The 25367-nt window shown below is 40.7% G+C and overlaps 1 protein-coding gene across 5 annotated transcripts in view; it reads right to left on the reverse strand.

Annotated features, from left to right (window-relative positions):
* Positions 1–25367, reverse strand: part of SUPT3H (SPT3 homolog, SAGA and STAGA complex component) — a 423379-nt gene that overhangs the window by 132903 nt on the left and 265109 nt on the right. For all 5 annotated transcript variants that reach the window (XM_075923378.2, XM_006120667.5, XM_025183404.3 and 2 more), the window contains exons 4-5: positions 6971–7057; positions 970–1060 (exon numbers count right to left, since the gene is read on the reverse strand). In XM_075923378.2, the coding sequence (XP_075779493.1) occupies positions 970–1060; positions 6971–7057 (178 nt within the window). The remainder of the gene's footprint in view (positions 1–969; positions 1061–6970; positions 7058–25367) is intronic.

Genomic DNA, 25367 nt, shown 5'->3' on the forward strand with positions numbered 1-25367 from the left:
CCCATTTGAAAAATAAACCCTTAATTTTCAGAGGAAATTTATTTTTAGGTGGCATTTTCAAAAGCTTATTTTTAGGTGGCATTTTCAAAAGCTCCCAATGTACAGAAGATTGATGTATGAAAATTGTAACTCACTACTTCATTCAAATCAATTCAGCTCAATTTAGTGAGACTTTATTGGCATGAAAAGCTACATAAGTGTGGCCAAAGTGTAAAACAGAAAGACTCCCTTCCTCAACTTTCTATTAGAAGTAAGAAAGATTTACCTCAAATAGGGTCTAGCTTTACTATTTGTAAATTAGAGACTAGCTCTTCAACTAGTGTAAATCACCATAGTTTCCCTGACTTCAGTGGAGTTAAATGGATATTTACTAACTGAGGATTTGGCCCACGATAAAACCAAAATCTACTCAGATTAAAAATTACGCACATTTGTTATAAATTCCGTGACTTGGTTATGAAATGGAGAAGGAAGAGTGTTTCCAATTCTTTAAACTATACATTGGTTCCTTAACACTTCAAACAACACAGGAAGAAAGTCCTGGTCATATATCAGTATTAAGTGACTTTAGATTATGATTGCTTCATAAAATATGTCAAACCCCTTGATAATAAATTAACAAATGTCCATTCAAATGAATGTCAAATCCATGCAACCTCCCCTCCCCCGCACACTGGAGCTGCCACATTTAAATTACACACGCTGAAATCAATTAGCCTTTTAATCAGCACCAGTTTTTTAGTTCAGCACAGTTCTGACATTAAACAGCCCCACTTATCATGTGGATGGTGAATGGAAATATTGAACTTTTATGAAGTAATCTGAATGGAAAAGCACCAGGTTAAATAGACTTGCCAACTAAACTAATATTTTGAGTGAAAACTAGTTAGATGGCTATATATTTTTGTTGGGATACACAGTGCACAATTTGATTATTTCTTTACAAAAGTATCTTAAAAGATTTTCTACCTTCAATTAGATCATCTTCTTCAATGCCTTTGACAATTTTAGATTTGTAGTCTCGGAAGAACATATATTTGAGCAGCCTTCTAAGTTTTTTCTATGGGAGGGAAAAATACATTGACAATTATTAAAATGTATACAAAAAATTGCTTTACAGAATAGGTATCATTATGGAACACACACTGTGTGTGTGTAGCAAGAGACAGAAAGTATATTATTCCATGTAATACATAATATTAACTAAATATATCCAGATTCTTCAATTTTGCAGCAGCCCAATGCATAGGAAATCCCACTGACTGTAAAAAATCATAAATGTGAGCAGCTGTTAATTTGGGCCCTCTATACATATATTCTAGTGGTAAAAATTCTATTGACTCTGGCCTAAATTTTCAAAAGTGACAAGTGATTTTTGGTGCCAAACCACGAAGGGGTCTAATTTTCAGAAGACTAATGCTCAATAGTTTCTGAAAATCAGGTCTACTTCATGTATCTCAAGTTGGGCACCCAAAATCATAATTTTCTTGTGAAAAATTTAGGCCTATAAACACTCAGTTCCAGGAGCTCCTAATGAACATTAACCAATTTCCTCAAACACCTCTTGGTGGTTTCTACTGTGTGCATGTCATATCCTATTATTAGAGAGGAATAATTTCAAATGATATGCCCAAAAAGCCCATTTTTCAAAATGAATGTTTGTTTTAACAAAATTAGAAAATACAAACAATAGATGTTTCTCAGCTTTTCAGATTTCTTTGGTTTATTGTTTTTCCTTTACCTCTCTTTTCTATCCTTTCCCTATTTACTGACAAAAGGAAAAAAAGGGTGGGGGCTAAAAAAGGAGAAAGTGGGGAAGAGAAAAAGAAGAGGTATAAAGAAAATGGGGGAAAAAAGGAAACACATACTTTGAAAAAACTCAAAGAAAAGTTAGAATACAGGGCATCTTCCTCTATAAGTCACATTCATTCTGCATTAAAGTCGTTGAGGCTTGTAGGAACTGATGCGTTATAAGCCCTCCCATTCCTAGGGCTGCCAGATGGTTTAACCAAAAATACCGAAAACACTCTCTACCTCCCCCCCCCCTGCAAAAATACACCAGGGAAAAAATTCTGTTGAGAAAAGAAAGAGGGAGACCAAAAGACCCCAAGAGTTTTAAGCAAAAAAAAATTAAAAAATTTAAAAAACAGCATGGCCCCTTTAAGAAATGCTTTTGAGGTTTTTTGGCCCTAAAAGGCTGCCGGCAGCCATCCGTCATCTTGTCTTCCTGCTCCGGGCCAAACCAGGTAAGCACCTGGTATTTTCACCTCCTGGGAAAATAGGTGTCCGGTATTTTCTGAATTTTTTTACCAGACAGGAGGCAAAAATACCGGACTGTCCGGGTCAATACCGGACACCTGGCAACCTTACCCATTCCCCATTCTTAAGTTGCACAAACCTTTCCCCCCACCACCAATTTGTACAAGTAGATGTCAGCTGCAGGAAAAAAATCCCCGGTTTAAGTTGTTTCACTATGGGTACATCTAAACTACATGGCTCCGTCGACGGAGCCATGTAGATTTGTTTTTTTGGCAAAGGCAAATGAAGCCGCGATTTAAATGATCGCAGCTTCATTTAAATTTACATGGCTGCCACGCTGAGCCGACAAACAGCTGATCAGCTGTTTGTCGGCTCAGCGCGCTAGTCTGAACGCTCCCCTGCCGACATCAAAGCCCTTTGTCGGCAGCCCCGGTAAACCTCATCCCACGAGGAATAACGGGGCTGCCGACAAAGGGCTTTGATGTCGGCAGGGGAGCGTCCAGACTAGCACGCTGAGCCGACAAACAGCTGATCAGCTGTTTGTCGGCTCAGTGCGGCAGCCATGTAAATTTAAATGAAGCCACGATCATTTAAATCGCGGCTTCATTTGCCTTTTCCTATCTGTCTAATCTACATGGCTCCATTGATGGAGCCATGTAGTCTAGACACAGCCTATAAGTCCAAGTTTTTTTTGAACGTATCTTGGACTTATAATGATGATGGCCTTTACGTGAAAACTTGATTGTTTTGTAAATCTGGGGAATGAAAATAATTGCAATGTTTAATCAAAGATCTTGCATTTATTGACTAGAGCACTTATTCATAGATTCCAAGGCCAGAAGGGAACATTGTGATCATCTAGTCTGACCTTCTCTATAGCACAAGTCTTCGGTTACCAACCATCCCCCGTTTCCCCAGGAGTCTCCTGGAATCTGGCTATATTTCCTGGAGGCCTGAGAAGCCAAACTGGGAGGTTTTAGGGTAATAAAATCTGGTGGAGCAATGGGGCAAGGCAGAGTATCCTGCATTCCCTAGGGGGTGGAGGCTCAGGATAGGGTTGCCAGGTGTCTGGTTGAAAAGGAACCCTGGCAACTCTGGTCACCATGGCTCACTGGGCTATTAAAAGTCCAACTGGTGACGGGGGATGAGGAGAGGGCCTGCAGCAGCTCTCTCTAAGGTGCTTGGAGGCAATGCAAGCCCCAGCGAGCAGGGGACAGATCCCAGCAGAGGGGCTGGAAAAGGCAGCCAGCTGGGACCAGCAGGATTAATCCAGCCAGCAGCCACCCTGGTGGCCAGGGGCTCCCTGTGGAACAGGTATTGTGGCCTTTAAGGAAGTCATGTCATCCCCCTCCCTGCCAGGCCTGCTGCTCACCAGCCAACAGGAAAAGAAAGAGGAGCCAGGCCCAGGTCCTATCTGGCTGCAAGCAGCTGGTGGCAGGAAGGGGGCAGGGTGCACACGGCACTGTAGCCCACCCCCTTCGGGCTCCTGCCCCAGGCTCATCTCAGAACCATACAACCATCAGGTAAGGAGCTGTGAGCTTGTCAGTCTCCTCCCGGATGAATGGACTATGCAGAATCATGGGGCTAAGGCTGGGCTGCTCTCCCCAGGAACAGGTCCATGCATAGTTGGGCAGAAGCTGGGCTGGGGGAGTATGAAGGAGATGGTCTGAGGTTCACTGCAAACAGAGGGGAATGGAGCTGGAGCTCCTTGGAAATGCTGTGAATTGGGCGACAGTGGGGGCCCCAGTGAGCCAGGGCAGCAGAGTTTACATTTGCCCATGGAATCTTAATTTTCAGCTTGGAATGTTTGTATTGCATATTTAATTTCATGGCCACAAACTATTTCTTCCACAGAACCCCTGCGTCATTTAGTGCTCAGGATGGACAAAGCAGCTACTCAATATTTTATTTTCTCCTCATTGTTCAGTTTCCATACTTTTGAGTGCTTGACTTTGCAACCTTAACAATGTTCCTTGAACATACGTTTTGCTTGTAACTTTCTACTTTCTTAAAAAGCAAACTAATAAAAATGGAATATCCATTCTGTGGCATTATATTGCCACCTCATGGGTCATCAGAAAGGTTGGAGTCTGTAGATCCACCACACAGACCTCTGCCCTTTAGACAAGGTACTATGTGACAGCAGTAGCAATTAGCACCCCTCTACTAGAGGGGAATGAAATTTTTTTTGTCAGTGAATTTCATAGATATTTGCTGAAAGTAGATGAATGGTGGGAATCTTGGGTTCCATTTCAGACTCTGGAGGAGAACCTATTTTACCATTTCTTTGCAAAGCTGTCCCTCCAACTTTTGCTCCCAGTCTTAGTCTACTTGCCTAGCCATCCAGTTCCTTCCCACCCCAACACCTCCTTGTCTTCAGACTCCTTGATCAGTGAGTTTCCGTTCCCCCATACTGGCTGAAACTTTGATGTCTTTCTTCCTTCCCTCCATCTCCAGGTGACCCCTTTCTTAAGTTACTCCCTTTGATGTCTTGTTCCCCCTTATTCATATGAGCTCCTCCTTGCACCTAGTTTTTTGTCCCAGTGCCTTTGGCTAGCCAATCCCAGCAGTCCTTCTGCATCCTAACTCCTTATCAGATCTCTTTCTTCTCCCCCACACCATCTCCATTACACTGTTTCCCATTTTCTGTATTCTTGTCCAGCCAGTCTTTATCCCTTGCTCCCAATACATGTCTCCTTGTCCAGTCAGACCCACTTCCCCCAAAATCTATTTCCAGTCTCAGTCATGGGCTCCCCCGAACTCCTTGTTCCAATTTATTCTCCCCCATGGCAGCTTTGTCTTCTGTCCTCTCTGCATTTATACTGGACAGCTTCTTCCTTCAAGCTAACAAGGGGACACTGAAAGCACAGAGACAGGTTTCCTAGTCTCGGGCCATGTCTTCATTAAATAGAAGATCAATATTGCCACAATCAATCTTCTGGAATTTGATTTAGCAAGTCTAGTTAATTAGAAGGTGCCCTGGTCAGTTGCCAGTACTCTTCCTTCTGTGAGGAGGAAGGGAAGTTGACAGCAGCATTTACTTCCATCAACTTCCCACTGTGAGGATGGCAGGGAAATGCAAAACAAGGTACATCAACTTCAGCTAAATAATTAAGGTAGCTTGATTTGCGTATCTTGATTTGACATTCCCTTGTAGAGTAGACCGGGCCTCAGTTCTTGTAGCCTACCCAACATGTCCTGCATCAGCCCAGAGCTGACACAGTATGGAAAATCATGCTCAGTCACATCAGCTGGGGCATGACCATTATAAATGTAGTCCTTGGCATTGTTATCTGTTAACCTCTAGCAAGTCTCTACTGCACATGTGCAAACTGATTTTTCATAGGTTCATAACTTGACCTAATTTGGGTGCTTTTTCATGGGGATGGCAAAAACCGTATTCCTGACATGTCTGTCAAATTTCACATTCATATTTCTCAGCATGAAGGGACTAGATCGTCTCAAAGCAAAAGTGGCCAAAACAGTGTATTTGTCCCTTGCTTAGTTCTTAGAAGTGTCAAAAACATTTTAGTCGCAATTTTCCAAAAATTTCAGCCTGAGGCAGACAAGAAAATTTTCCATCCAAATAGTTAAAGTTCAGAAATGTTATAAGCAACTGAAAATAAAGTCTTATAAAAGGCCACCTTAGGAACAGACGATGCTAGTAGCCCCTGATATAATAAAGAAACAATGGTCCCTGTTCCAAAAAGCTTATTATCTAAGTAGACAAGACAATGAGATACAACTGTGAAGAAAGAGGGGTTGTATATCTTGTTAATTCCTGGCCTTAAAATACTTTAGAATAATGTTGAATTGGCTAGAAGTCTATTAGATAGACTAGTTTATTTTAATAAAATATTATGTTCTTATTTTGAGGAAATTGAGGGTAAGAGGAAGGAAGTGAAGGTCAGTAGTGGAAGATTAATCAAGAGAAGAATTTGAAGGAGAAATGGCAAACAGGAACAGAGAAGGCATTTCATGTTTGGTGACAGTGCAAACAATTGTTGGTTGTGGAAGATGGCTGTCAATTAATAGACATTTTAAATGTCATGTAAAAGGAGATCAGAGGCCTGCAGAAGGATTGAAATTAGAAGGAACCATTCATAATAATGAAAGTAGAAGATGATTTTAGCTGCAATATGCAGGATTAACCAGAGCATACAGTTTGAAGGTGACAGTACTTAAAATGAGAGAGGAATAGGAAATTAACCAGGGTTTTAGAAGCTTCTTTGGGAGGGCAGGAGAGGGAAGAGAGATGGTTTGGGGAAATATAAAAATAGACATGATTTACCGACATCCTACATGCAGAGATGAGAAAGGACAGTGTGTGCCCAGTGTCACATCAGGATCCAGAGTTCAGTTAGTAGAAGCATGTTAGAATGATTGACAGTGATACAAATGGAGGGGAGGAAGGGGGAGATATAGGCTGAGGCTCATCATAGTGTTAATTATTATTGGAGAAGAAAACAACTCACTAGATCAAGTTTCCATCACTCTCCTAGGGCAGGTGAAAACAATCAAATGAAAAATCTACTGATATGTTGAAATTATTCTAGGTAATAAAACTAAACTAATAATGAAATTATTCTTATTATAAATTGCTATTCATAAGGATGCCTCCCCTGGTTTAAACTAAGTAAATGCATTAAACTAACAAATGCATTGTCTAACTTACAATTTATAACAAAAACTGACTAGCTTGTTACTGTACCTTATCTTTGCGCATCAAAAACAGAAGATCTTCAGCAGAGATAACTCGAGCTCCTCTTAGCTGAGAAACTTCAGCTGCTTGCTGCAACTAATAAAAACAAAGAAATGTTAAACTACTGCTTCTCTAACATAGGTTGTATTTACTATGTTTCAAAATAAGTTCAGATAAATACACTGTGGTGACATGCTGGAAAATATATATCATCTTAAAAATATAGGCTGGGACTTTCAAAAGTGCCTAAGGGAGTCAGTCATCCAACTCCCATTAGCCAAAATTCCAGCCATAAATTATATAAAGACAGAAAAACTTCTGGCATATCTCAGTAATCATAATGCTGCATTTAAAAGTAAAACCTCTTGTTTCTCAGCATACACCATTGTAATTTCTACCTTGTTTATTTTCTCTAATTCATTTGCTAGTGCACTGTAAAAAACAGACATGAGACCTCTAATGCAAAAAAGTAAAAAGCAAAGCTCTTTGTATAAATGGGCCAGACCAGCTAGCTGATCCTGCTGAGAATCTCTGAGCAATAGCAAATATTAATCTTATAAATATACATAAAGTCATTTTTGGGGAACGTGCTTCACTTCCAACCATATCAGTATTATCCATAACTTAGAAACCTTTTACACTCAGACTTGAAGGACACAAGAAAGAAATTTCATAGACTTATATCATGGCTGCCAACAGAGTGCAAAGGGAAAGAACTGCCTTCATCTACAGTGTCATCACTGTTGCCTAAAAGTTGTGCCTTTACAGATCAGCAAGACTTCCAAGTCCATGAGTCTTCTGTCCATGGATCATAGATCTCCTGAGAAAGCCTTTAACATATAATAATAATTAAAAAAACCCTTTTCATGAACGGCAGAGGGAGTGGCTTCAAGAAATCTGGGGTGAGTCCACTTTCAAGTCCCAAAGTAATCCACTTTAAAGACAATATAACACCAGTTGGCACTAGGCCTATGGCAAACTTATAAAGACCAAGTTGTCGGGCTAATAAGGACTAATCCAAAACTCAATAAAGTCACTGGATTCCTTCCCCTGAATCTAATGGATTTTGAATCAGGATGATGGTCACTTTGAATACCAGGTGGGGAGACCTAGAGTTCCAAGGTTTGGGAACATTTTCTTCCAGTTAGGAGGATTTCATTATATGATGTTGGCTTTCATAATTGTCTCTGTCAACTGGTAGGAGGAATACAATTGCATTAAAACTCATGTATACACCTGCAATATTATACAAAAGTATAAATCTCATTTCTTCTCATGCAAAAATGCCTTCATACTCCACTTTCAGAAATACATTAATGCACCTGAAAATAATTTGAAGAAATTCTATCCTTCATACTCATGCTAGCAATGGTTTCACTCAGCATCACTGGCTGAATAAGTATATTATTAATCTGAGCTCCCATGCTGCTATGTCTTGAAATAGACCTATTCAGAAGTTTAAAAGATCAACAAAAACAGTAGCTGTTTCTAATATCCAAAGGAGGGGAAAAAAAAGATTTTCATTTTGGCAAGTGTTCAGTGGGCAAAGGATTCAGTCCATAAATCATAATACTGGACTGCATTAATTTTTTTCCACACTAATCACATGCACACAAAACGTTAACTGTATCTGGTATATACAACACAAAACATACTGCATGAAAAGCTTCAGATTTTTCCTTGAAATGCTCACTTGGGCCTTTACAGCTACAGAGACCAGAGAGTTTTCAGGAATTCAGAAGTCACAGTAACATAATCTTACTTGAAACTGAACTGGAAAATGTAAGAATGTGAAAAATGATAGTTCTATTTTTTTGGCAAAGGCAAAACTGCTTCTTATTCTGATTAGTCTGAGGGCACACAAGGTACTTATATTTCCAGCATAAAATATAAAGAGGCAGGGTAAAAATATAAAAAGAATGGGTTGCATTTATCCCTGGTGTAACTCAATTCAAATCAATAGAGTTATCCTATGGGTGAATTTGGGCCAATACATTTATAAGTGTTTCAAAAACTGACCTTGGCATGGGCAATAATGCAACACAGCTTTTTCAAATATCATATAAAGCTGTAGAACTATTGAAACTGAAAAGATATCCTAGCGCAACTCTTTTCTGTGCAGAAAATACCATTGTTTAAGATACTTGCATTATCCTTACAACATTCTTCTAATCCCCCAAAAATTACATTTTAATTTTTGTCAAGTGCAAACAAAGCTTATTTTAAATTATAATGAAGGTGTGATCATGATACAAACAAATAAGGTGATGGCTTAAGTTTCTTTTACAACAAAATAATGGTATAAGCTAAGCACAAGGAGACTCAAGGAGTTCCTGAAATACTGTACAGGCAGTCCCCGACTTACGCGGATCCGACTTATGTTGGATCCGCACATATGAACGGGGCTTTCTCGCCCCGGAGCTCACAGGCAGCGGTCAGCCACCTCGACCTCTGGGGTGAGAAAAGCTGCTCCCGGTGCCCCTGGTCTGCTGGGGACTGTCTCCAGCAGACCAGGGGCACCGGGAGCAAAGCGGTCCCGCGCCAGGGCAAAGCCTCAGAGGCGAGGCACCCCCCCGCTGCCGCTTTGCTCCCTGTGTCCCTGGTCTGCTGAGGGGGGGGGGGCGCAGCTAGTGTGCCCCCCCCAGCAGACCAGGCTTTTCTTGTGGACCCTGGGGCAGAGCAGCTGGGGTGCTGCCGGTTGGTCCTGCAGCGCCGCTCTGGGCACTACTGGACCAACCCGGCAGCACCCCAGCTGCTCTGCCCCAGGCGTCCTGATTCAGCTGCTGCTGGTCAGTTTCAGCAGCGGCTGAATCAGGACTCCTGGGGCAGAGCAGCTGGGGTGCTGCTGGGTTGGTCCAGTAGCGCCGAGGAGCAGTGCTACTGGAGCAACCCAGCAGCACCCCAGCTGCTCTGCTCCAGACGTCCCCAAGTCAGCCGTTGCTGAAACTGACCAGCGCTGACTACAGGAAGCCCGAGGCACAGTTGCTCTGCCCCGGGCTTCCTGGAATCAGCTGCTGATTAGTTTCAGCAGCAGCTGACTTGGGGTTCTTAAGTTGAATCTGTATGTAAGTCAGAACTGGCGGTCAGTTTCAGCAGCGGCTGAATCTGGACGCCAGTTCCGACTTACATACAGATTCAACTTAAGAACAAACCTACAGTCCCTATCTTGTACGTAACCCGGGGACTGCCTGTACTGATTTCAACAGAATTATTCTAGGTTTACACTGGTATAAGTAAGATCAAAATCTGTCTTAATGTCCTTCGTTCATATCAATATTTTCTCTATTTTTTTCCATCCGTGTGCAGAATAAGTTTTGTCACGTGCACCAAAGCAGGTGCAGATGTGTACCACCCATAGAAACACATGCTGCCAACTGTGGGCACTCTACTAATCAGCTGTGCATCATCTGAATTGCTCCTAAGCATCTACCAAGCACACAGCTTACAGGGAACACTTGTTCATACCAACACAATAGGAGCCACATCCCTGAATTTTCTTGCTCTTGATGGCTGGTGCACCTCCTTACTTTAGTGAAAGCACAATGAAGCTCTGTATTTCATTTCTTCAATTTAAAAAAAAGGCAAAACAGAAGAGTATTTCTTGCATGCAAGGTTATAAAATATGAATTATTTATTCAGAGACCATAACTCCAAACATATTTATATGAGTAACTGGAATACATTCAGATAAATATGTATTTAGGCATTTTTTAAAAAGTATATACCACAGAGTCCACGTTGGGGGCAAAATAGGTATTTATAGTTTTAACCTACAGGTAATTGACTCATACAACCAGAATATCTGAGTGCAAAGCTGTAATTAGCATTATAATTAACTGTCCTATGTAACTGCCACAGAATTACTATTAATATGCAACACATTTCTTCGCTTCCTAGGGACTGAGGGACCTGTCTAAAGTAGGATGCCTATGATCACATTTCATGGGAAATGGGGATATCAGGAAATTGCACAGAGGGCATATACTTTCACCATGCTCTGTAGTAGGGATGTAAAATCTTGGTTAATTGGTTAACCGATTAAGAGGGATCCCACTCCCCCTTGCCCTTGAACTTGGAGGTAGCTGGCAGCCAAAAGTGCGGCGGGGGGGGGGGGGGTTCTTCTGCTCCCGGCCTCCCTGCATGGGGGGTGGCTAGCTCCCAACCCCTGTGGGACTGGAGCAGCCCTCTGCCCATGATAGGTCAAAGGAGGGGGACTGCTCCTGGCTACCAGTTAACTGGTACCCAGTAAGCATCACCTGGTAACCTGTTCACATCCCTACTCTGCAGAACTCAGCTCTCTAGTAACTCCATGTGCATCATTGTGGCCTGTGGGAGTTTTGACTTCAATGGGAGCAAAATCAGCCTCTCAAGCGTAGTGGCATTTTTAAGGGTGGAACAGCCAGTGATGGACAAGTGGGTCTAATGCCACTGACCGTGTGTGTGTGTGTGTGTGTGTGTGTGTGTGTATACACGTGCGCACATGTGGGGGGACTAGTATAGGGGCTATGAAGATTATTCTCATTTTGAGGAGGGAGTAACAACTGGGAGTGACACTAGTGTCCTGGCCCCAGGTGAAGATGTAGAATTGTTTCCTACCATCGCCTTCTGGAGTTCCCTTGGCCTTACCCTAATCTAACGAGAGCATTCAGTGCTAACAATAGAACTTCCTGTAGTCTGACTACTGTACATTTTTATTTTTAAATTATTAAAAATGCTTAGTCTGTATTTGAAAACATTTGATTTTGAGCTATATTAATGCACAGGAAGCAACCAGATATATTGAGCCTTTTAAGAAAAAAAATCAAGCCCAAATTTCTCAAACTAAAAAAAAAAAAAAAGACCTCAGACTAGAATTATACTTTTATCACAGTCAAATCATGAATTTCTGAAAATGAAAATGCTGAAATAACCATTACTATAATGGTGCAAACGACTTCACGAAAAATAAGTGTATTTCACAGTCTTGCATATTACAAAGAAAGTAGTAAATACTGTAACTATATTTTAAAATGTGAGAATACTGGGGAATAATATTTTAAAACTAGAGTGATTAACTAGAGTATGCTAATATCACTGTAGGGCTGTTTAGTTTTCATTCTCTTTCCTTCTTTTTGTAACTTCTGCAAAATATAAATTTGGTTAAAGAAGAACTCACACAGCTGTGACAAAAACAGTTACTTCAGTCAGTTACTGTCTGTTTTTTCACAATGAACTTTTTCATAGACTACCGTATTTTCCGGCGTATAAGGCGACTGGGCGTATAAGACGACCCCCTAATTTTCTAGTTAAAAGATAGGTTTTCGTCTTATACTCGCTGTATAAGACTACCCCCCCCTTAAGAGGCCAACCGGCAGCGCCCCAGCGCCCCTCCACCTCTCCGGCTTTGCTCCCGGTGTCCCTGGTCTGCTGGAGACGGTCCCCAGCAGACCAGGGGCACCGGGAGCAAAGCCGAAGCGGCGGCGGGGTGCCGCGCTTCTGAGGCTTTGCTCTGGCAAAGCCTGAGAGGCACAGGACCCCGCCACGGCTGCGGCTTTGCTCCCGGTGTCCCTGGTCTGCTGGAGACGGTCCCCAGCAGACCAGAGGCACCGGGAGCAAAGCCGCAGCCAGGGAGATGCGGAGCAGCTTTTCTCGCCCCGGAGTACACGGGCGGCGGGACCGCGAGGTCCCGCAATCTGTGTCCTCCGGGGCGAGAAAAGCCCCATTCCTACCTGCAAGTCGGGGACTGCCTGTATACCCGGCGTATAAGACGACCCCCGATTTTGGGGGGATGTTTTTTAGCATAAAAAGTCGTCTTATACGCCAGAAAATACGGTACATCTAGACTGCAGGCTTCTTTCAGAAGAAGCTTTTCTGGAAGAGATCTTCCGAAAAAACTTTTCCAAAGGAGCGCGTCCATGCTGCGAAAGCGCATTGAAAAAGCGACCTGCTTTTTCAAAACTGAATGGACACTATCTCACATTTAAACTGTGATTACTATAGAGGAAGTGGCCACCAGGGCACCAGCTTTTTTTCCGCTTTCCTCCTATTCCGAAAGGACTCCCTCTTCCCTGTCCACACTCGCCTTTTTCCACATAGAAAGAGGATTACCAAGGCTGGAAAAACCCCTCTGTTCTTTTGATTTTCTTTCGAAAGAATGCGATTACAGTGTGGACGTAATTGAAGTTTTTTCAGAAAAATAGCTGTTTTTCTGAAAAAACAAACAAACCTCTGTAGTGTAGACATACCCATAGTGCACAACTGTTGCACACATTTTTAAGAAAATATTTTAATAAAACAGATAAAAGGCCGGAAACCAAACAGGCTATATTGGTGGAACAATCATTATAGTTCTTAAATTACCTTTAAAGTGGTTACAGTAAAAAATAATGCTTTAGGAAATTGTGTTTTTGCTTTCATTATGAGGGTACATTAAATCTCAGTTCACCTTGTTACACCTTTGGGATTTTTATGGATTATCAAAAAAACAATTATTTTCATCTTCCACTATGCTAGAAAGGTGCAACAATAGCTTATTTTGAACTCAGGTACAGTGCTGTAAATAGCTCTTAGTATATTCTGTACATGCCACCCCTTTACCCTTTGAAATCATATAATTGTCAGATGCAAACATAGTTTTTAATTTTAGGCTTTTTCATATGCACCATTTTTATAAGCAACTAAAGCCTTCTCCAGAAATTCTAGTTTTAATTTACAGTAGTAGGGAATAATATTAATAAATAGTTTTACAAGTCAGCACTATATACTCTTTACACTGAGACACAGTGCACAGAGAATAACTACCTGTACATTATGTGGTCTATTACCACAGCACTATTGTAGGTAAAGATTTGGGAGAAACACAGTCTTTAAAATGCGCAACTAAATTCCTTCACTGTGTTCTGAAAAAGTAAGCTTCATTTGCAGGTTGATGGATTTCTGTTAATTTTTTCCAATGATCAGGAAGACATAATCAAGACTAATATATTTTCTTGAAGTGTATGTAATGGAGCAACAAGGTGCAAAACTTAGAGACTACAGCCTTATATTATATGCTGAGGTCCTTAGCGGGGTATAGACCTTTGCTAACCCTCCTCAGAGGGAGAATTTCAGCACTCTAAATTGACATTGTGACATGTATCTCAACCGTAATCTGGACAAGGAGAGTTTAGTTCATCCTCCATTGCAATTCAGTTTTTGGACGTTCAGATGACACTGCCTTCAAGTATCATTTGTGATTTTTTTTTAAATGTGGATATTTGCTCACTAGCATCTAGACAGAAGCCACAATGTTATTTTCATGATTCCCTCATGGTAGCCATGAGAGAATAGCTTTCAGATGTCACAGCTTGGGCAATATTCAGAGCAGGGATGTCGACCATAAAGGAGCAGCAGCACTTGCCAAATTTTCAAGGTTGTCAGCTTCCTTTTTATCTTTCTACATGTGTTTCAGGATCTAGCTCTCTGTTCGGTACTAAAAATAAGCAGGTGGTTTAGGGTGCGAAGAGGACAACTACAAGAAAACAGAAAGCTGTTTGTGGCCGTGATACATGTAAAGGGCTAGAAATCTGAACAGACTTTGGGCCAGGTTAGACCTGGAAGGTCAGCTTAAGGTACACAACTCCAGCTATGCAAAATGTGTAGCTGGAGTCGGCTTACCTTAAGCCAAGGGTGAGGAACCTTTTTTGGGTTGGGGACTGCTGACCCACAGAAAAATCAGTCAGGAGGCTCACACCAGTAAGAAGCAAACAGAACAAAATAAAACAACAACAAACAAAAAACCCACTTATGTGGCCCCCGACTGAGAAGGAGGAGGACACTCCACACTTTCCCCTCCATACCAGAGCCCAGTGGGGCTCAGGATAGATTTCGTGTGCTCCAGCCCCAAAGTGCAGGGACTGGAGTGCCAGCGTGGGCTCCCCAGTGCTGGGGGCGGAGGGAGCCCTGGGCCTTGGGACCTGATACAGGGAAGCTGAGGGCCACTCCAGCCCCCAGGCCTGAACTTCCGCACCCTGCCGTAAGCCAAGCCGGGGCAGTGTCCACACTGAGGGAAGCCAATGGAAGCAAACTCTCCCATTGGCTTCTCTTACTTCTCAGAAAAGGAGGAGTATTAGAGGCTGGCGGGAGCTGCTCTCAGTGTTCAATTTACGGGTCTATACTAGACCTGCTAAATGGAATGCTTTCAGAAGATCAACCTCCAGCGCGTTGATCTCCTGGTAAGTATAGATGTGCACTGAGAGCGCCACTTATTCAGGAACGTTGGCAAGAAACCTGACTTCCTTGTATAGCAGTAACTCCCAGAGGCCCCCATTGTGAATTTCCAATGAACCACCCGGAGAACAAAAAGAATGTGGCCAAGAAGTGGCTTTGAAAATACTGTAATACAGACAAGTATTTGGCAGGATAGAACCCTGCACCCCAATTTTTTCACTTATTCCAGCGAAAGAGAACCCCTCAATTTGAAAATCGCTGATTTGAAAATCCTCTTATTTCATCAGCCTCACCTGAGCACACAGTCTATCTGGCTCCAGTGGTATATCAACCTAAAGGCATAGAGATGCCACAGAGCAGTCTTCAGATTATTCTAATGTATGTTGGGGAGGACGAGCCTTACATCAGATTGCAGGATGAATGGAGGAACTTTGCACTCCTATCTCCAGAACTACACCATGTACATATTGTCTATATTCCAGAAACCGGCCTCCTGATTCCCTCTGAACGTTTAAAAATCTATTATGGTTATAAAAATAAATCCTACCGATTACTGTAATGAAGAGAGCATAGTGGGAAGTCGTACCAGCCTGTTTGTATTGTGCACTTCACAAATTTTGAATATAGTCAGCTTCACTATTTTATTGATTTTACAAATCCCTTCTTAGGGCTTGTAAAAGGGCATTTGCCAATGACAACAGATCTGAAACAGAAGAGTTAGCAAGCAGCATGCATACGTTTACAGGAATTAAAAAGGGAAGAGAAGTGTTTTTCAGCCTGTTCCATGCTGTTGCTCCTTATCTCTTGCAAAAGACTCTTTTAAACATAAAGGTTGCGTCTATACAGCAGTTATTTTGGAATAACGACCATTATTCCGAAATAACAATATAAGCGGCTACACAACAATTCCGTTATTTCGAAATAAATTCAAAATAACAGACAGCTTATTCCAACTTCTGTAAACTTCATTCAAAGAGGAATAACGCCTATTCCAAAATAGCTATTTCAGAATAGCAGTAGTGTGAACGCTCCACTGCTGCTATTTCAAAATAGCTCCTCCACAGGGTCATTCAAAGTAATCACTCCCTAGGGCCGCCTGGTGCTCTAAATCAAGGTAGCATGTCCACATTAGGGAAGCATTCCTCGGGCTAATTATGAGGCTTCCCTGTAGTGTGGATGTGCTATTTCGAAATAAGCTATTTCAGAGTATTTCTTCTGGAATAGCATATTTCAAAATAAGCGTGTAACGTAGACATACCCAAACAGAAAAGAAAAATCCAGCCAGTCATTTTTTTAAACTTGATGGATCAAGTGGAGTAATAGTTTACACATAGTGTGGAGTGAATTTCATACCAGTAGACATCCCTGCACAAACCCTGAGTTCTACTCTGGGGGCTGAGATGGGCATAGGATATATTTCATCTACGGAGAACATTAAAAAAGGAGGGGAAAAAAGAAAATAAAGAGAGATAACTGAATGCTACTTATTAAACAACATCTATGGTGCAAGCTAAAAGGGTTTGCTATCTTTACACTGAGGCATGATGAATATTACAATCCACATCTGACTCAAAGTGCTGGACAAGCAATCCAGCCCAAACTGTGTTACCTAGTTCCACTTTGTGTATTTAAGGAGCACATTCCTTCTAAATAAATATGTCTGACTGCCCAGTCATGATTCCATAGTGCTGCTTTTCCATACAAATTAATTTATAAAGCTATTAGAAATACATAACTGAACCATTCTTTGAGGTTTTCTTAAATAGGCACTGAATACAGTTTATGTTTTCTGATACTTAAGCTATTAGTTTAAATGTTATTTCTTCTGTGCTGATTATTTCTATTCTTCCCCCAGTGTTTATTACAATATGCATGAGGTTTACATTATACAGGTTGAACCTGTCTAGTCCAGCACTATCTAGTCTGTCAACATCCAGAGACTGGCATGATTTTAGTTACTTGGTATCCGCTTATCATGGGTGTGGCCAAGTTTCCTATGAAGTTTGTTTACAGCCATCAGTCCTGGCGCTCTTAGTGTTCTGTGCTGTTATTTTTCTCTAATTTACCCATAAATGTCTTCTTAGAGACCAGAGAGCAGTGGAAGTGCTGGTAATGCTGCTAGGCATAAGCTTGTTTTTATGCAGTATCTGCTTATTCCCTTGTGTCAATACAGTAACAACACTAATATTTTGTTATGAAGAGAGCTGATAAGCTTTGGCCAGGCATAGACTTATATAGGATGTGTCAGTACAGTCATACAATAGGCAGCATTTCAAGTGCTGTTCCACCATTTATTTGCCTTAGTGAAACAAAAATAAAGAGACCTAAAACTACAATATTCACCTCCTGTGGTTCAGCAAATTTTCTGGTTCAGCACCAGTCAGGTCCTGAGGATGCTGGACTAGAGAGATTCAACTAGTATTGCAATTTATTCTCCTATGATTTCAAATGCACTTGACAGCTAAAGCCAGGCACCATTTAGGATTATTTTGATGTAATTCCTCTACTTTACAAAATTAGGTAATTGTTCTTTGTTGGGTTACACTCTATGCTAAGATTGTAAAATTAAAAGGGTCAAGGAGTCCTGTAGCACCTTATAGACTAACAGATGTATTGGAGCATAAGCTTTCGTGGGCAAAGACCCACTTCGTCAGATGCATGTAGTGGAAATTTCCAGAGGCAGGTATAAATATGCAGGCCAGAATAAGGCTAGAGATAACGAGATTAATTCAGTCAAGGAGGGTGAGGCCCACTTCTAGCAGCTGATGTGGAGGTGTGAACACCAAGAGAGCAGAAATTGCTTTTGTACTTGGCTAGCCATTCACAGTCTTTGTTTAATCCTAAACTGACGGTGTCAAATTTGCAGATGAACTGTAGCTCGGCAGTTTCTCTTTGAAGTGTACCGGTAGTTCGGAATAGGAATCCTAGTCTGAACTACCTAGTTCGAGCCCCGTGTAGCCGTGCTGCACGGGGTTCGAACCAGCGGGGTTTTAAAAATGGCGGCTCCCCACTTATGCAAATGAAGCCCGGGAAATTCAAATCCCGGGCTTCATTTGCAAGTGCGGTATGCCTACATTACCCTCCTAGTTCGAACTAGGGGGGTAGTGTAGACATACCCTATGAGGGCAGAGTTGGCACCGAGGTTTGTTGCATGGATTGGTTCCTGAGTTAGAGTTATTGTGGTGCGGTGTATAGTTGCTGGTGAGAATTTGCTTCAGGTTGGCAGGTTGCCTGTGGGTGAGGACTGGCCTGCCTCCCAAGGCTTGTGAAAGTGAGGGATCATTGTTAAGGATGGGTTTTAGATCACTGATGATGCATTGGAGAGGTTTTAGCTGAAGACTGTAGGTGATGGCCAGTGGTGTTCTGTTGGTTTCCTTCTTGGGCTTGTTTTGTAGTAGGAGTCTTCTGGGTACATGTCTGGCTCTGTTAATCGATTTCCTCAGTTCCTTGTGCGGGTATCGTAGTTTCAAGAATGCTTGGTGGAGATCTTGTAGGTGTTGGTCTCTGTCTGAGGGGTTGGAGCAGATGCGGCTGTACCTTAGTGCTTGGCTGTAGACAATAGATTGTGTGATGTAGACAATGGATCTCCCTGGACACACAGTAGCAGATTTAAAGGTAACCATCCTGCAGCAAAAAACTGTCAAGACCAGACTTCAAAGAGAAACTGGTGAGCTACAGTTCATCTGCAAATTTGATACCATCAGTTTAGGATTAAACAAAGACTGTGAATGGCTAGCCAAGTACAAAAGCAGTTTCTCCTCTCTTGGTGTTCACCCCTCCACATCAGCTGCTAGAAGTGGGCCTCACCCTCCTTGACTGAATTAATCTCATTATCTCTAGCCTTATTCTGGCCTGCATATTTATACCTGCCTCTGGAAATTTCCACTACATGCATCTGACGAAGTGGGTCTTTGCCCACGAAAGCTTATGCTCCAATACATCTGTTAGTCTATAAGGTGCCACAGGACTCCTTGTCGCTTTTGCAGATCTAGACTAACACGGCTACCCCTCTGACTGTAAAATTATGAAGTCTCGAAAGGGTAGCCATGTTAGTCTGCAACTAAAAAAGCTTACAACAACTGTACAATGGTCCTGTAGCACCTTAGAGACTAACAAAATATATAAATAGTATTTTGAGCTTTCATGGACACAAACCACTTCTTAAGATGCAGAATATGTTGAGGGACTGGATGGGCCATTATATTCAACACCCAAATTACGTCAAAAGCTAAGTATCAGGCATTTACAGCCTACTCTATAAGCCTCATTTACCACGGACATTTTAACTGACACGATTTTTCCTTTCTCTTCCTCCTCTCCCCTCTTTTTCTGCTTTATATTTCAAACTCTATGTAACTCTTGCTCCATAGTTGTTATCTGAAGAAGTGGGTTGTGCCCTCGAAGGCTCATGATGCCATCTACATGTTTTGTTAGTCTTTAAGGTGCTGCAAGACTATTAGGGGGGGGGGGGTTTAAGTTTTTTCTAGTTACAGACTAATTAAGCTACTCCTCTGAAGCTTTTTTTTTTAAGTTATTCTAATTATGTGCATCGTTGTTAGCATATGAATGTTTCCTCCCTATGGTGTTACACAGGAGTGGGCAAAAGGGCCTCCACAAGCTGGATCTGGCCTGTCAAGCACGTGAAGTCTCCTCCCACCCTGCAAGGGGCTCAGCACTTAAAGTCAACCACCAGTTACTGCTCAGCTGATGGTTAACTCTAAGCACGGCGCTTCCTTGCAGGGCGGGGCAGGGAGCCAGAGACTTCATGTGCACCCTTTCCCCAGGCCCTGATTGAGCTAGGGGCAGCCGGGGGGAGCACGAGAAGTCTCCTCCCACTGCCAGGGGCATGGGTACCTAGAGGGAACCACCAGCTGTTCAAAACAGCTGGCGGTTCTCTCTGGAGGTGGGGCAAAGACTTTGAACGCTCTCTCCACCCCCAGACAAATCAGGGTCTGTGCGTGGGGAAGCATGGAAGTGTCCTGGCCCTGCACTTCCACCCGAGGCCCTGTCCCTTTCGGGTAGCCCGGGGCCACGTCAAACATTTCTGAAGTGGCCCCTGATCAAAAATTATTACCCACCCCTGGTGTTACAGAAAGTAGCATTTATTCAAATGCTGTATCATTAAATTGATTATACAGGGAAACAGTATTTATTCTATATTTATTTAATCAAATTAGATGCAAGATACTAAATAAATACAATTCTCTCTTGTGTCAGTGCTATTCAGTGACCTTTAGCAGGGTTACCCTGGAGAGGCTTTAGCTTAAATAAAACGGTAGATATAGCAAACCTTTACAGATATATAAAGCAGAGCTGGTTGAAAATGTGTTCTATGTAATTCAAAACGAAGCAATACTTATCTGGTTTCCATTTTTGTCATAAACCAGGAAATTAATACACATTCACCTATTCAAAAATGAAGATTAAACTCATTTTTGGTATGCCCGAAGTTCACAAAATATTACCAGGGAGGAAAAAAAAATTCAAATGAAAATCAAAGCAGCATTCAGCCGCTTTCTCATGGAATGTGATGCAAAGAGAGCAGACAGACCAAATGCTTAAGATAAAATTTAAGTTGTGAAGAACTAGGGCACTGACTATAGAGAACACATACAACAAATGGTTAAGAAAGAGTTTCACTGTTAGGTGGGCAAAATGGAAAAAACATTAAGATTTGACCAAACAGAACAAAATGGTGGCAAAATGGATATCAATAAAGGGCTTAAGAATCATTAACAAGGCTAGCCAAGGAGCCATTTAGTGTACCCAGAGATAAAATGATTTATTATGCTAGCCTTAAAACCCTGATTAAACATATAATTCTGCCTCCTACCTGATAGTTCTGTCCCAGTGGACAGGGGGAGCAAAGTTTCGACCTCTCAGGTGATCTTTCAAGTGAAGAACTGAATTTGTAAGGATTTGTGCTGCACTGCAGTTTTCAGACTGAAAGGCCAATTTCTAATTCTCGCCCAAGAAAGCCCTTCACCAGGATTAGAAGATATAAAAATCAAAGACGTCATCAGTATGACACTGAAAATTTCTTCATAATGAACTTCAAGATTATTCCAAAGCAATGTATCACAAAAATAAAGTTAACATGGATTCTGAAACAAAATTGATATTCTAGAGTTTTGGCCACAAAAGCACAAGAGTTAAAAATTAGTTGTAATCCTTGGTACACGATTATATAATCAAGTAACTAATTAAGGAGATACTAATGTTTCTGTAATACTCTACAACTAAAATGTCCAAGGAAATGAAATGTAAACAAAATATAAATGAGATAATTAACTAAAATAACATTTTTCAGAAGAAATGACATTAAGGCCTTCTCTCCAAATCTCACCTTCAAAGCTTGGAGGAGTAATGGTAGTTTGGACTAGGAACGGTAGGAAGCCTAGTCCGAACTACCTAGTTCGTGCCGCGTGTAGCCGCGCGGCACGGGGTTCGAACCAGCCGGGATTTAAAAATGGCGGCGCCCGGCTTATGCAAATGAAGCCCGGGAAATTCAAATCCCGGGCTTCATTTGCAAGTGCGGTATGCCTACATTACCCCGCTAGTTCGAACTAGCGGGGTAGTGTAGACATACCCTTAGTCACTTAGGTGCTTTTGAAAACTCTACCCGACTGCTCGAAAAGAAAACTAAATGTCGGTATCACATATACCTTACTACTGTACCTACTTAAAGGCAGCTGAGGAAAGGCTAAGACTAGTTGTGGGGAACAAGCTTGCTTTCTTGATAATTATTCTCAAACTGAATTTATCTAAAACATTTTTGACATGAAGCTAGCATAAAAATCTTTTTATCTTCGGGTACATTGATTGGCTTCTTGACAAGCATAACTATTCAAACAAAAGGAAACAAGCTTATTTAGCAACATCATCTGTTTCAGGAAGATATGTTTCTGCTAACTAATTTTGTATTTGCGTTTCCAATTCACCATATCACTTAAATAATGTTCATACTAATTCTTCAAGAAATAGGAGGAATCCATTTTTTTCTGGAGACTTTGTTTTCATTGCATTAGAGAGTATTGTGAAGTAATTATAGTAACTAATACAAATTAACAGTATGATTTCATGATAAATATAATTACAAAAGACAAAAATGAGATTTCATTAGAATATCAATATAAGCAGCATGCAAACGAAGTTAGAATAAGAAATGCACAAAGCATTTAGTTTCAGCATTCTGTTTTTAGCAGTATAACATATAGTTAAACTAATATATAATTTGATAGTTACAGTTATCCCCCAAAATACTTCAATCGTTGATTCAATTTTTTATTCACAGTATTAAGGGAAACTATCTTTCAGTTCGTAAAGGAAGTATGATCAGAATATATACAAATATGATTTACGGAAAACAAAACTCTCTTCACAGGAAATATTTAAAGTCACAAAATCTCCACTTAGTTTCAACATGAATGATATTTAACAAATAAAGGCTAAAATGTGAGGATAGCAACACTGTTAAATATGAGCTTTCTGGGGCAGCAATGGTCTTATTACTCATGTATAATACCTCTCACAACAAGGCCCTGAATCCCCTTGGGCCCTGCCTGCACTTCTGTAATAGACAAATAATGAATATAATTTTAATATTTTGGATAAGTATTTAAGATATAAATTTAATGAACTGACAACAGCACACGACTCTTCAAAAACATAAGTCAGCAAAATTCCCCTCAGAACTACTTAAATATCTTGCACTTAAGACAGATGGAGACACAACATGAGTAAGTATCCATGTAAGTAATGTGGGCTAGGGAAAGTGTTGGCCAGAAAAATTCCATCCACATGAAACTGTGATGAAAATAAGAACAATAAATTGATGGAATTTGTGGAAAATATTTCTCTTTTCCCATGAGTTCCAGATTTTTAAAAAATGCAAATGGGGAACTGCATAAGAAAAATTGTTTTGTTTTTCAACCAACCGAGTATTACTGTTGTTACAGGCATCTTATTGAAGTGATTTTTTTTAAATAGCCATCAAAGAATTGTGCTGTAATAAGAATATGGAAGAAGGTGTGAAGATCAGAATTGGATTTTTCAGAGGTGGATGAAAAACAGTGAAGTAGAAGATAAGAGAAAAATGCAGGTCAAATGAAAAGAATACAAAGAAATGCAAAGTAGCATAAACATGAACTTTGAACAAGAGATATTTCTACATGAAAAATAGCACAGAATCCCAAGTTTTATTTAATGTGCATTCTTTAATTAGCATTCATTTCCCAAGGACATTGATTTGAATGGGCTGTTTCACATCACAGACAGAAAGGATCACTTTTAAGCTGTGAAAGGGCACAGAAAAAAATAAACAAGCCTGCTGAACATAATTTCCTCTTTATTGCTACTGCAAAGTTATGAAATGAAATCTATTATTTAATTACATTGGATCAAGCAACAGGAAGAGAAGGGAGTGTTCAAGTCACAACATCCCTATAAGAATAAATTACTATACTTCCTTTTGAGCAGAAGACAGTTTAAATGTATGGGTTCAAATTATCCAAACAGTTCAAATCAAACTACTAAGGTGGTGAGGGACTTCTTTATTGAGGCACAGAACACTGCAAATGCACTCTAAAAATGTTAATCAAAATATATGTTGAAAGTAGAAAATAAAAATCAGCCATTTCTACCAGAACACCCTTTCAACATTTGGGAAAAACAAAACCTCCGCCTTCATTCAATATTCTCCTATAACTTGAAGAGAGCCTCACAACTGTACAACAATTTCTAATATTGGTTTGCCTTTTACATTTTCTGTGTTGAAGACTGTTTTAGTTTGTTTACCATCAAACCGCCAAAATTTGTCTGGCTATTACAACCAAAGTTTTATTAGCCACACAGGATTTACCTTAGTTATGCTTGAGTAATGTTCGCTAGATCTTCCAAATGTAATACATTAGGAAATAAACCCCTTTAACTTTTTCTCTGTGGATTATATTCTTGGCAGAAAGAGAGTTTGGATTTCTTAAACATTAATGAAAAGATAAGTGTCATTCTATCATACTTTGCATCTGGCATAGACCCCCCCACAACTGAAAGAGCATTAGTCACATTCTGTAGTCTCTTATATCATACATAGTCCTATTGACTTCAGTGTAGGTCATCTGGAATATGAGTAGAGAATTACACCAGATAGTATTTAGTTATTAAAAGTATTTCATCTACTAAAGTATAAAACTTTGCTTCTAAGGGATTCGTACTATAAGAAATAAATAACACTCCATGCAATGGCTGCACTTAAAAAATTAGGTTTTTTTTTAATATATTTTAAAATTTAGAGAGGCATTCCCTACACTAGAAAGGGAGAATACTGCTTGACTGCTAATATTTGTCAAAACTGAAAACAAATATTAAAGTAGAATTGTACTTCACAGATAACCTTCAAGTAAAACATAACAATGAATTATTTGGAAGCAATTGCATATAAGTTTCAAGTCCCGATGTGAAAAATGTTTATCATAGAATCATAGAATACTAGAACTGGAAGGGACCTTGAGAGATCATCAAGTCCAGTCCCCTGCCCATATGGCAGGACAAAGCACCATCTAAATCATCCCTGATAAATGTCTGCCCAACTTGCTCTTAAATATCTCCAGTGATGGAGATTCCACAACCACCTTAGGCAATTTATTCCAGTGTTTGACCACCCTGACAATTAGTAAATTTTCCCTACTGTCCAACCTAAACCTCCCTTGCTGCAATTTAAGTCTATTGCTTCTTGTCCTATCCTCAAAGGCCAAAGAGAACAATTTTTCTCCCTCCTCCTTGTAACATCCTTTTAGATACTTGACAACTGATATCATGTCCTCTCTCTGTCTTCACTTTTGAAACTAAACAAGCCCAATTCTTTCAGTCTTCCCTCATAGGTCATGTTTTCTAGACCCTTAATAATTTTTGTTGCTCTTCTCTGGACTTTCTCCAATTTTTCCACATATTTCTTGAAATGTGGTGCCCAGAACTGAACACAATACTCCAACTGAGGACTAATCGGTGCAGAGTAGAACAGAAGAATGATTTCTTGTGTCTTGTTCACAACACTCCTGTTAATGCATCCCAGAATCATGTTTGCTTGTTTTTGCAACAGTGTCACACTGTTGACTCATATTTATCTTGTGTTCCACTATGACCTCTAGATCTCTTTCTGCAGTACTCCTTCCTAGACAGTCGCTTCCCATTCTGTATGTTTGGAACGGATTGTTTCTTCCTA

This window comes from Pelodiscus sinensis, chromosome 3 (genome assembly GCF_052426305.1).
Source record: "Pelodiscus sinensis isolate ZL-2025 chromosome 3, ASM5242630v1, whole genome shotgun sequence".
Classification (NCBI taxonomy): domain Eukaryota; kingdom Metazoa; phylum Chordata; order Testudines; family Trionychidae; genus Pelodiscus; species Pelodiscus sinensis.